The sequence below is a fragment of the Stegodyphus dumicola genome, chromosome 3 (genome assembly GCF_044657685.1).
Source record: "Stegodyphus dumicola isolate Sdum_Otavi_A_Nest chromosome 3, ASM4465768v1".
NCBI classification, from domain to species: Eukaryota; Metazoa; Arthropoda; class Arachnida; order Araneae; family Eresidae; genus Stegodyphus; species Stegodyphus dumicola.
Genome location: NC_140770.1, coordinates 271,015,954 through 271,029,385, shown reverse-complemented (window position 1 = coordinate 271,029,385; position 13,432 = coordinate 271,015,954). Strand labels below are relative to the sequence as shown.

The 13,432-nt window shown below is 33.9% G+C and overlaps 2 protein-coding genes across 2 annotated transcripts in view; one reads left to right on the top strand and one right to left on the bottom strand.

Annotated features, from left to right (window-relative positions):
• Positions 1-13,432, top strand: part of LOC146998342 (uncharacterized) — a 255,903-nt gene that overhangs the window by 11,536 nt on the left and 230,935 nt on the right. The window lies entirely within an intron of this gene.
• The window catches only part of LOC118203645 (endothelin-converting enzyme 1-like), a 163,353-nt gene that overhangs the window by 86,813 nt on the left and 63,108 nt on the right, over positions 1-13,432 (bottom strand). The window contains exon 7 of the mRNA XM_085814138.1: positions 10,768-10,947. Coding sequence (XP_085670264.1) covers positions 10,768-10,947 — 180 coding nt within the window. The remainder of the gene's footprint in view (positions 1-10,767; positions 10,948-13,432) is intronic.

Below are 13,432 nucleotides of genomic sequence, written 5' to 3'. Positions count from 1 at the left end.
GAGAGACAGAATTAATTTTCGGCACAAGCCTTTTTTTTTAATTAAGAATAAAATTTTCATCATTATGGTAAAGTAATAACCAGAAATGCTATTTTAATAACATATGTAGTTTCAGTATTCCTTACATTCATGTGCATAATGAAAATATGAGCTAAATTCCTGTAAAAGGGACCTGCATAACAGCGTCAATATTTTGACAGGATTATGTTCTGTTTATAACACTTTCAGTCTTTATACGCATATATAAATAAAAGTGGGAATATTTGGATTACGACCAAGGCACAAAGGGCTATCTGCCCAAGGGAGAAGGGGCTTCATGGAGGTCTTTTTAAAAGAAATTGATTGGTACTCATGGTACACTTAACGTCACATGCAACCAGCTAGTTCTCTCTAGTAACGAACTCTAGTAAGTGTGTATGAATAAATAAAGTTTATAAATCCGCTTAAAATTTTACATTAGTATTAATTTCACCAATTTTTCAATGTCATTAAAAATGTACTTTTTCTTTATATTTCCTCTTTCTATTGTAATTTTTGTATTTAATATTGCTGTTTGAAACATGCAAAATGCAAGGCAGTGCAATGCAATGAAAATATAATCAATAAAATCTGTTTTTATAGTAAAGGGAAAACAATTTAAAAAAAAAAAAAGCACGCTAAAGGATAAAAAAAGCTGCTATCACAAAACTGCAAGAAAGAACAATGAACAATAATGTAGTTGAAAGATGAAATAACTTACCATACAATGGGGGGGATCAATAAATTAAACTGAATAAGAATACTAATGAAAAATGTAAACGAAACTAATATAAGAAAAATATAAAGGGATTTATTTAATATATAAATATAAGCTGTTACACAATGCTTTTAAACAAATGAAAGCGAACTGCCGATTTATACGAGAAAAAAATAGTTAAACATCATTTTCGTGTATAAATTAAAAATGTTAATTAGTACATGTATTTCTAAACTAAATTCAGTTTGGAAACAAATAAAAACCGATTAGACTATGGACTGATTATAGGCATGCATTTGTTGCTAAGGCGTATTTTCATTGTGACGCAATCAAGGCATTGAAGTTAATATTCCAACATACGACAATTATTTAGCTACAAAATCTCACCATCATATGTTTTTCTAGTTTAGGGAAAAGAAACAGCAGAAAAGAGAAGAAATTCAACAAATTCCTTTGTATTATTCCCTAGTCTCTTATCTGAAAACTAACAAAGGCGACCCCCAAGGGCGACCTAGAGGAAAAGTTGCAAACGAGTAGTAGTTTCCCTTTACTAAAGCTAAAAGTTACTTTAGCAGCTAAAAGGGGGTGGAAATACATTTGGATTTCCCGTCTTTTTAAGTGAAACCTTTCCAAACTCCCCAGTCTCTTAAAGGGGACGTCTTAAAGTCTCTGATGACAAAATGGATGCCATAATTCTTTTAAATTCACGATTTGCTCCAACAAAGTTAGTTCCTTGATCAGAAAACATCTCTTACGGTTTGCTTCGACGGACTATGAATCTTCTTAATGCTGCTAAAAGGGCTTCTGAAGACAGATCACTCACAAACTCCAAGTGTAGTGCTTTTGTGCTAAAACATATGAACAGGCATACTTAGCATTTTATTGGCTTCACTCCTCTTCCCTTGCGGGGTTTCACAAGGAATGGTCCTGCATAACCAAGGCCTACTCTAGAAAAAACTCTGCTTGGAAGAATTCGAGATGTGTAAGATCGGCCATTATTTGCGACGCACTATTTGTACGATTTTTGAAGCATTTCGTGCAGTTTCTAATAACTTTGCGTACTGCGTCTCTACAGTTAATTATCCAATATTTCTGTCGGATAGCTGAAATTGCAAGGGAAGTTCCTCCATGAAGATGAACTCCATGAAGTATTTTCTTTTCATGAAAATACTTAATTATTAATTCTATCATGTGATGTTTCTTAGGAAGAATTGCCTGGTGTTTTTGATTTTCAGGTATATTAGCATTCCTTAGCCTTCCTCCAACGCGAAGAATATTTTCGTTATCGAAGAAAGGATTCAAGGAGATAATTCTGAATTTAGAGCTGATGTTGCTCCCTGCTCTCAATGCCTTGATTTCGGCTTTAAATTCACTTTCTTGGATTAAGCGCACAATAATGTCTGAAGCTCTATTGAGTTCAGGAACAGTTCAAACTCCTTTAACTTTCAATGTTGAAGAGCTGGCATTTTTCACAAATCTAAGACACCATGCTACTACACGTTTGAGCTTATTACAGGATGAAAATTTAGTAAGAAGGTCAAATTCATTTTGACTATTGGATGCAACGCACACTACAGTTTTTTGCTGCTCTTCAAGAGAAAGTTCTTAAAGTTCAGGATCTAAAATAGGTTCAACCTTTTGATTACTGAAGTTACCTTGCTTTAGCCAAGGAGGACCGTGAAACCACAGTTCATTGTCTATTAGATCTATCAATTTCGCACCTCGTGATACAACATCTGATAGGTTTTCAGTGCTCTTGCAAAACTGCCATTGAGAAGGAGCGATTAAATTCTGTATCTCTCTAACACGATTTGCTACGAAAGGCTTCCAATTATTGGCAGAGCCCTTTATCCAATAAAGCACTATCTGAGAGTCGCTAAAGCAATAAATATTGCATCCCTTGATGTTAAAAAGTGTTTTCAGAAAATTAGCTATCCTAGCAGCAATGATAACTGCCATCAGTTCCAAGCGCGGAAGTGTAAGCTTCTTTAGAGGAGCTACTCTGCTTTTAGATAGTGCAAAAGATGTCTCCAAAGTAGTGGGATTTTGAAGATACGCTATACTACCATATCCTTTGATATTGGCGTCGGGGAAAACAATTAGGATTATATTTTCTGCATTAATTGCTGGACCACACAAAAATATCTTCTAGAAATATTAATTTTAACCAGATCCTCGATTTCAGAATACCATGTCAAGAACTTCCTTCGTAGTTCATCAGGTACCTCGGAATTCCAATCACAACCAGATTTCCATAATTCTTGAATTATAAACTTGGCTCTGAATGCATATGCAGAAATTAGTCCGATAGGATCATAAATTTTGGCTACAGTTTATAAAATGAGTCTTTTAGTTACTGTTTGTTCATCAAGCGATTCCCTGAATTATGTTACATATAAACTTATCATATCTTGATCTGTATCCCCCTTTAAGCCTAGAACTTTTGATGAGTTTAAATTATTTTCCTCGATATCAATTCCACTTTTGACCCATAGTTCTCTTAGAACTCTAGAATTACTTTTCATTTTGCGAAGATGCGTGTTTGCGTCTTTCAGAATATTCACCGCAGCAGTCGATAGATAAAGTGCTTTATTATCATTTTTGGCCCCATGCAACAGCGCGGTCTACATATAAGAATTGTCTCTACATATAAGATATTGCGTCTACATATAAGAATTTATCTAACATTTCTATAGCATCACTATGTTCATCTTTATATTTCTTTATATGATATTTAATAGTTGCCACAGGTGTAAAAGGACCACCAGCAAATTTTTCAATATTTCATTTTGGTAACTTTACTGAAGCGCTACTATGTTGTTACAACATTGTTATCATTCAGAGTATTACTAATACCCTCACTAGTTGTAAGTACATTTCTTTCAACAACTTCATTACTGTTAATTTTCTTTATCTTACTAACAATCTTAGCTTTAAACGTTATTATTTTTTCATCATATTCTTCACATGCAAGTAGCTCATTATCATATATTTTTCATTAATTATAAGAGCATCGATCTTTGAGTCAAGACTTTTAAGTTTCTCATGGTATTCAATTAATAATTCATGTGATGAATTTAAATCTTCTAGATGTTCTTTACTTAATTCTTCCTATAATAATTTCTCAAATTTATTTAGGAGTGTAGTAACTTTACTACGTTCAATAGCACGTTTCTTTTTCTCTTTTACTAAATCATTCATTTTGTTTCATTTTCAAAGATCGCCACCAAGAATAAATAATTCATAGTCTTACCGACTAAATTTAATTGTCAACACCTCACTGGTGGTTCCAAGAGATGTAGGTGAGCGATCATGAAAGGCTCTAAATATCCAGAGGTGTAATTACAAGATGCTTTTTGTGGTCGGTGACTTTTCAAGGATTAAGCGAAGTTCACACACAGCATTTTTTCGATGATTAAACACTATACACAATATTATATATATATTCAGATAGTGAAGCTACAGAATTTTAGCCCTTTCGACGCTTCAAGATATGCGTCTGCTCACGATGAGTTACAAGATCTAACTGGTACTTTGTTGGCGAGATGATAGCGCCATCTACTTATTTACTAAGGGTCAAACAGTATGAACACTGCGGGAAAAAATGACAGTTTATATCTCCCGTTCTAATGGGCCGATTGACGATATTCAAATTGCATTTCTCCTGTTTCGAAAGCGCAGATTAGGGGTATACATATTTATGTATAGCATTGTTCTAAACCGTAACCTCAGAAATGCAATAGAAATAGGTATTTTGACAGAAAATCGAACTTTTTCTGAAATATTATACCAATTTTTTTTCCATATTTTGATTCTATGACTCAAATTATGCCTAGATATTAAATTTTGTAATTTTTGGTTAGAAATTTATGGAGAAACTTGATAATTTATCTTGGCGCAATTTTTTCAGTTTATGCCAAGAATAATTCACTTGGCGAAACTTCTTAATTTATAGCAACTTATTTTTCTTTAATTTCTTTTCATTGTACAGGAACGGGAAAAAAGTCCTCGTCCATACTTTCAAATAATTTTAGCAAATTGCGTAAACCACATTTGGCATTATTATCACTTATAACAAACATGCCAAATTTCAAAAGGCGACAATATATAAATTCACGTATATCTTAAGAAAATATTGAATAAAAAAACTCTTCATTTTTTGTAGTTAGAAGTACATCTACTTTTAAGATGATGGTAAGCATTTTATAGGTTACAATTCAAAATGTTTTTCGATAAATTTATAAAAATTATTGAATTAATTATTGAATTAATTATTTTTAAAAATAATTCATAAAAAATGGGGGAATTTCATTTGGAATGAACCTAAATTTCGAAATGTGCAAGAAAGTTTAGTACAAAAAGAGATGTTAATAAATATATATCAAATTCAATAAACATGTAGGAGCTAAAAGTTTCAGAGCTAATGTTTTAAAAACTACTCGGGCGATTTTTACAAAACCTAGCAGTTTGGCATGATTGGAGTTGTAAAATCGAAATATGGAAAAAAATTGCCATGTCACTTCAGAAAAGTCCTATTTTGTGTCAAAATACCTATATTAGAACAATGCTATGTACAAATATAATACATACCCTAATTCGCGCTTTCGACAGACGAAAAATGTAAGCTGAATTTCGTCAATTGGCCCAGTAGAACGGGAGATATAGAACTATTTTTTTTCGCAGTATATCTAATTAAATATAAAATCACCTTTGGAGAAAACCGCCTATACGAAACTCATAGCTGTAAAATATTGGAGATATACGTATGTTCAAACCATAGGTTTCTCATATCTTCAGGACGCATAAAAAAAAAAAAATTACGTGTCGAAGATTGTAGCAAAATTTTGTATCATTCAATTGTGACTTAATTTTTGAATTCAGAAAATGCCACTTACGTTTCTTTGGAAATCCGTTCCACTCTTTCTTTCTCGGAGGCTCTAAAGCGACCGAGCAGTAAAGTCACTGAATACTGATAATTCGATCCAGCGTTCAAATCTCGGCGAACGGGCTTGTTGCACATCCGCTTTCGTTGTGTGCACAACGTAAATGGGGCGGACGTGCCCCATGTGCGTTTGAAGAAAAGAAACGCGTGTTTTGTTGAAGGAAAAAATTTAAATCTTCGGAAAAAGTGTTACATCTATGCCGATAATAAATTTAATGATCAAACTTAGTAAATATGCACATTAAAATTTTTAATTTCTCTAAATGCTTTTTGAAATAAAATTTCTTAAATAAAAAAAAAATATCTTATAGGGGGAAAAATGGTATACCTTTACTCTGTATCAATTCTTTCTTTTCTTTATTAGCACTAGAGACACAGAAAAACTGCAACAGCACATTGAACAAAGTGTCGTCGTGTGTTCCAAATGCAAACATGTTTCACTAACGCGCTTTCGATTTCCTGTGCTTTTCCGCTGGGCAAACATTGAAACTTTTATTTTCATTCTCCTTTTTAATCCAGCTTACCAGCGGCCGAGCGGTAAAGTCGCTGAACACTGCTAGTTCGGTCCGAGATTCGAATCCCGCGAACGGGCTGGCTGCATGGGCGTTTTCGTGGTTTTTCCCCATGTGTAAAGTGTATAAGAGCCAGTTTCCCTTAGAAAGTCCTCCACGGAGGCTTCCCTCCCCTTAGGCAGATAGCCCTAATATGCTTTGCCATAATAAAATAAACCCAAATTTTTACTCCCTTGTACGAAGTAATGGAAGAATTGTAATTACGAAATATTCCGAGAGTATCATATTTCAACGAAAATATTCAATTTGACCTCTATCGATGCAGTTTAACGATGTTTTTGCATGACACCTGTACATAAGACAGAATAAAGTGTTTTTTTTTTTTTTTTTTTTTTTCGAAACGGATTATAAAATCGATTTAAAATGTAATCAGAAGCGGTGTCTTCGTAACGTCTGTATGTATGTATCTCCCATAACTCAAAAACAAGTAGGCACAGAATGTTCAAATTTTGTATATAGAATTGCTATGACATGTAGCTGTGAATCTCTCTTTACTGTTGACATCGGCCTCACCAAAAGTAATATACAGTGGTGGCCAAAATTGTGGACACATTTGGAAATTTTCATGTTTTTGAACTTCGTATGCTTATAGAAAACGTTAAGTTTCACAAAATGCAAACTTGTATACATTATTTTAAAGAGAATTTATTACTGAATTCAATGCAAAACACAAAATTCAATTATTGCAATACAAGAAAAGTTAAACGATAATAGTTATCGATATACATTAGAAAGTGATGATTGCAGTGAGTTATCAGTACTTAGTAGGGTACTCTTTATTTTTGATTACAGCTTCACATCGAACGTTTCATTGAGCTGACAAGAGTTTTAAGCTCTTCTTTCGTTATTACATGATGCCAGGAAACAATTATAGCCTCAATTAGTTCCTTTTATTTGATGGGCGCCTTATTCGGACAAGAGTTTTCAAACGCTGCCACAAATTTTCGATAGGATTGAGGTCAGGACTGTTTCCTGGCCATGACAACAATTTAATGCTCTTTGTACAAAACCACTCTTTCGATATTTTGTTCGTGTGGCAAGGAGCAGAATCCTGCTGAAAAATAAACGAAGCATTGTTGGAAAAGATATCTCTGATGGAAGGTAGAAGTTTTGGTTCTAGAATAGTGTCAATGTATTTTCTGACATTCAGTGTCCCATCGATGACATGAAGGCGACCAATACCATCTGCTGACATGCATGACCAAATCATAACACTAACTGGGTTCTTCACAGTTGCTTGAGTGCAGTCAGGATGTAGCTCTTCTCCTATTCTACATCTTACATATTTTCGCCCATCACTACCGAATAACGATATCTTAGTTTCATCACTCCATATAACTTGTGACCACTGATCATCTGTCCAATTAATATGTTCCTTTGCCCACATTAGTCTTTTTTTTTTTTTTTTTTTCGTTGCTGAAAATTAAGATAAGGCTTTTTTCGTGGAATTCTACCCTTCAGTCCAACAACTGTTAATCTTCTCCTGATTGTTCTTGAACTGACAGAAACACCAGCATCATTCTGATCACTTCTGATGGCCGCTGATGCCATTTTTCTATCTTGGAGACATAGTCGTTTTATTCTTCTGTCATCAATAGATGTGGTGCAGCTTTTTCGGCCTTTTCCTTCTTTGTTTTTTTATTGAATTTTTCTCCTGATATCGTAAACGAAACTTTCGGACTCCAGATGTAGTTACTGAACCACCCACCTGTCTTGCAATTTCAGCATAGGAAAGACCACTTTCTCGTAACACAATAATATTACATCTCTTTCTAGGTGTCCAGTCTACTCTTTTATTTGATGTCATTGCTTCTCAACTAAATATTAAAAATTTTTACAAAAATTCCTACTTGTTATTGCAGTGTATAAGAAACAGGTCCTCTTTCTACAGAACAAAGCAAAATAATGTATTGTTTCAAGTGTAAACATGATGTCGGCTGTACTGGCAGTTACTAACATTTGAGTGGTTCTCAGAACAAGAACAGTGATTGGCCAGGAAAGCTAGACATTACAAACCACTTCATAACTGTGTTTTTTATTTATATTAAAGTGCATATAACTTTTTTTGTATTGCAAATAATTGAATTTGTGTTTTGTATTGAATTCAGTAATGAATTCTCTTTAAAATGATATATACAAGTTTGCATTTTGCGAAACGTAACATTTTCTATAAGCATACAAAGTTCAAAAACATAAAAATTTGCAAAAGTGTCTACAATTTTGGCCATCGCTGTATATATATATATGTACCCACTCTTTTACTTGGCTCTGTGAGCTCGGTGATTTTTATTCTTATATGTTGGTAAATTGTGCATTTTTTGTTTTCAAGAATGATTGAATTATGTTGTTCTTAATTTTTGGTTAAGGTTTCTATGCTTTTAGTTCATCTGCATGCTCTAGTTGTAGATTTATCAACAATTTAAAAGTTGTTTAAGTGCGGGTATGTCTAACCTTTTTTTACCATAGCATCCATATTTGTATACATAGTGAAATATGTCACCTTCTGTGTCTTTTTGCCGAGTGGGATCAAAAATAAACTTTCAGTTTTGTGCGCCGCAAAATCTGCATTTTTGCCTGCTAGGCCATTTCTTGCCTTTGCGTACAAACTCTAACTTTAATTGCAAAAACTGTTTTTTGTAATTGTTTTAATTGTATTTGTTGTTTTATGTTTTCCTTCACTTTTCTATTTCTAATGAACGTGTTTAAGGTTTTATGCATTTTTGTCTTGCCACGAAATGAGAATTTAATTACTTTAATGAGAAATATAATCTAACATATTTCGAAGAAATAAATGAAATGCAGAAATAATGAATATAATTTATTATTCCTCACAGGAAAGTCATGTGGTGTCCGTATCAGATTTTTTTAATCGTTTCCAATGACGTGTCTTCTAAAAAAGCAATCTCACTCTAGTTCTCACTCTCGTTTTCAGAATATATTGTAATATCTGATACTCGGTGTCACGTAAGCTAAGAATTCATGATCATTTTCATCCTCATTTTCGCCAATACGTTTTCGCCAGTTGATGTATCTAATAACTTTTGCAAAATTCCTTGCTAGTAAGACAAATTACGCGATATAGATGACGCTTCACAAATCAATTATGTAACAATAATACGGATAGGCGCGGTGGGTCTAAAAGACACGGTCTGATCAAAAACAAAATTCCGAATCAAAGGCGTAGCGAAAAAGCTTCAGAAATATAAAGAGGTCGGTCTCAAACACGACTACACTAGACCTCCGCGCGTTCTAGTTAAATATGTATGTTATTTTTTAGGAAATTATAAATTGAGTATTTTTAAATGATAATTCGTATTAGTTTTATGTTAATTTCCAAATCAAAAAAATTACTAAAATACTCATTTATTTATCCACAATACTGTATATAATATATGAAACAATTTTAAGTTGTCGACAACTTAAAATTCTTAAGAAGATATTTTATTACATCTGGAACATAAGAAGATATTTTATTACATCTGGATAGATGATAAGATATCTTAAAACATATTATTTTTCGAAGAAGATATTTTATTACATCTGGAACATAATTACGAAGAAGATATTTTATTACATCTGGAACGTAATTTAAAGTGTAAATACGGTATCAAGGACTTCGAAATAAATACACACATTTTCACGATCAAGAAACAATCATTTATGAAGATAGCAAGCTTTCAAATGTTCTAAAATTTTTGGTATATTTTGATATTTTAAAATTACTTGTTACTCCAAACTATTTGAATCATATTTACTTCAAGATGTTTTCTGTGGGCTTTCCCATATTGTTGCGTTCTACGCGTTCGTGGATTTGGAATGATTGATGACAACACTTGACGAAGAATCAAAACAAAATTTATTCATTATTATTACACAGGGGATTTTCAAAGACACGTTTGTAGCCGTCGAAAAACTACGATAAACACGCTGAAAAAATCAGCCACACAGCTTTCAGGCTATAAGGGGGAATACAGCTTCACGACAAAGCACTCAAGTACAGCTCCCGACTCGGTTGATCGCTCTCGAGCTAATCTCTGAACTCAAGACACTGCTGCTGAACTGAACATACTCAAGATACACTGCTACTGCGCGTTCAGGCAAGATATTTATAGCCTTTGAAGTGTCTTCGAGAACATTCTCGGGAAAACCGGTAAGAATTCGTTCTAGAATGTTCCCGCTCCGTCTATGGTAATCGGCGATTCTGTCACCAAAGGGGCGATTTTGTGCCAAATCAGGTAACCCTGCATTTCCTTGGGATTTTCTGGTAACACTAAATCCGCTTTGCGGGAAAGCTATCTTCCCTCAGATGGGCATTTCGTAACAATATTGTTCATTGCAGTTAATTTCTGTTTCCTTGGAGAAACTTTAGAATTCATGCTCAAATAAAATTATCGTAAGGACTATACGGAAGAAACTTGTAGATTATTGACTGCTAAACAGGACAAGTAATTAGAGAAATACTGTCATGAAGAATAAATATATCGATTAATATTAAATTGAAGAAACCTTCTACTTACATTAATTAGCCTGATTTCGAAATCGAGAACTTCCTTGAGTTCATTCTGCGAAGTAGGTTCATCTGCACCAAGAGTTTTGGCAGTTTCTGTCATTAATTTGAAGTACTGAACTGTTTCGTAATGGTCTGGGCCATTTTTCAAAAACCTATTTTCCAGTTCCCACCGTGGCCTTTTGCTCAACTAAAAAAGAGCAAAAGAAACTTCATGACATTGCATTTAAACCATTTTATTTAACTTTCTTATGGATAAGATCGACCAAGGTGTTCATATTTGTAGGATCATTTAACATAAATCTCCCGTTTTTATTGTAAATGCCATGCACAATTTATTCAGGGTGAAACAATACTTTTCAATATCTCTTAGAGTCCCTGCTAAAAATGCCCCATAGAAACCAGTAAAACTTTTTATGGGTACCCATAAGATTTTATGGGTTTCTATTGACTTTTACTGGTTTCTGTTGGTCTCTGGGTTTTTTTTACTGGTTTCAAAATGACCCATACAAACCAGTAAAACTTTCTACTGGTACCTATAGAATTTTTGATGGTCTCTACTGACTTTTACTGGTTTCTATTGATCTCTGTGGGTTTTTCTTACTGGTATCAATTGACACCCATACAACCAACATCAATGGCAGAACTTTGTACTGGTTTGTATAGGTTTATATTGACTTTTACTGGTTTTCTTACTGGTATCAATATAATAAATCTTCTGTTGTTTTATATGGGTTTATGCTATTTTTTTATCTGACGTTAATAGACCTCTTGAAAAGAATAAAATTAACAGAATGAAAATATGATCTCTTTAAGACCATCAGAGTAACCTGGAAACGCAGGTGGTCGTTTTAGAGAGGGTTTTTACTAAATATGCTTATTTATTTGATTTAATTTTTTTGCGGAAACAATAACAGTAATCATATACACCACACACAGCGAGGTCTCTCTAAGGCGACCAGCCGCAAATAAAATTCATCGTTGCAAGTGGTCGCCTTAGAGAGGTGATTCTCAATACCAATATATACTCACGTTCTCAGAGATACGTTTATCTTTTAGAGGTGGTCGTCTTAGGAAGATTGCGTCTACAGAATGAATCTCTCTAAGGCGACCAGACACACTTGCAGAATTTTCTTTGTGAATGGTCGCCTTACAGAGGGAATATTCAATACCAAAGTATACTTATGTTTTCAGAAATACTGGTTTGTTTCAGAGGCGGTCGTCTTAGGGAGGGGGTTTTTGCTACGAGTTGGTTCTCTGAATACACACACATAAGCACTTACATTTCTGCTATTACAAATAAACACCGGTATCAACAAACATCTCTTTAACGCGAACAAGTTCATTCACAATCGCAAAACTTTTCTCCCTGTTAATACTGACGCGAGAAAAAGAATTCCCCCTCCCTCCCCCACTCTCAGAAGTTTCCCAAACAAGCAATATCGCGACGCGCTAGTTATTGTTGTGCGATGGTGGTGTTATTTTCTTCGTGGTTGTAGTAATGCAATATATTATTTACTAGGATTTACTGTATTACAAATTTTACTATGTTTTACTGTTTAGAAATTAGTAATAAATAATAAAATACCAGCACTGACTATGAATATACAACTAAAGCCATGCACGTGTAATCGTGTCTAATGTTTGAGAGAACGTTGCTGATAACTGACTAGTTGTGAAATGGAGATTCTGTGCGTGAAATTGATTTTCCATCTTTACTTTAACCTGAAAAACAATGTGCTTAAAGACTTAAAAGTGATAATTTCAGACTTGATAATTTGCTTCAGTGTGCAGATGCAGAAATACAGTTTTTGCATTCTACTGAAACTGTATATTGGAAAATTTATTTTTTTATTACAGTTTAGAAATACTTTTTTAAAGCTTGTTCATGTAGATGCTTTATCATCTGAATATTATGTACTAATAAATTTGAGCATACCTTACTTAAAAATGATCTTGCATGATTCAATTTTTCAACTAATGTGATGTGGCCGAGCAAAAAGAATGTTCTTTTATGTTATAACGTTGCGCGCCTCTAACTAGCACGCAACCAAGAGGTGACTGTGGAAAGCTTGTATAAACCACAGAGTCTTATAAAGGGTTTAAGTCCCTTTTTATTCAACGTAATAAATTACAATGGCGTCCTCCTGACGCTTACAGACTGTGCCCACTAGGCAGTCAAATAAAAATAACAACCTGAAAAGAAAGTAAAGACAATATTCTAACTACGAGGCTCTCTAAAATAACTAACTCACCGCGTTTTACAAATACCGCAGCTAATTCAGCAGACTTGAAGCTCACTTAAACAATTGCAACTACTTCCCGCCAAGCACATAGGCCGCAACGCGGGGTTCTTCAATTCTCGATTCTATCATCGCGCTCGCTAAGTAAGAATAACTCTCACCGAACTCGTTTCCTTCTATTTAAATCATACTACTTCCGCTGATAATTTGAATGCTTGCACGTTCTACTCAAATTTACATATTCTGGCATTGGCAGTTCCAGGGGAAAGTAAGGCTTGACAGGAAAGATAGTTTAAACTTAAAATAAATGTTAGTTAAAATAAATATAAACCCTACATTTGCCGCTGCCAGAATTTGGAAAACTTGGAAGCAGGTCCTACAAACGACCTGTTGTAAGTTTATCTAATTCTGAACTAACTGGCGAAAGCCTCG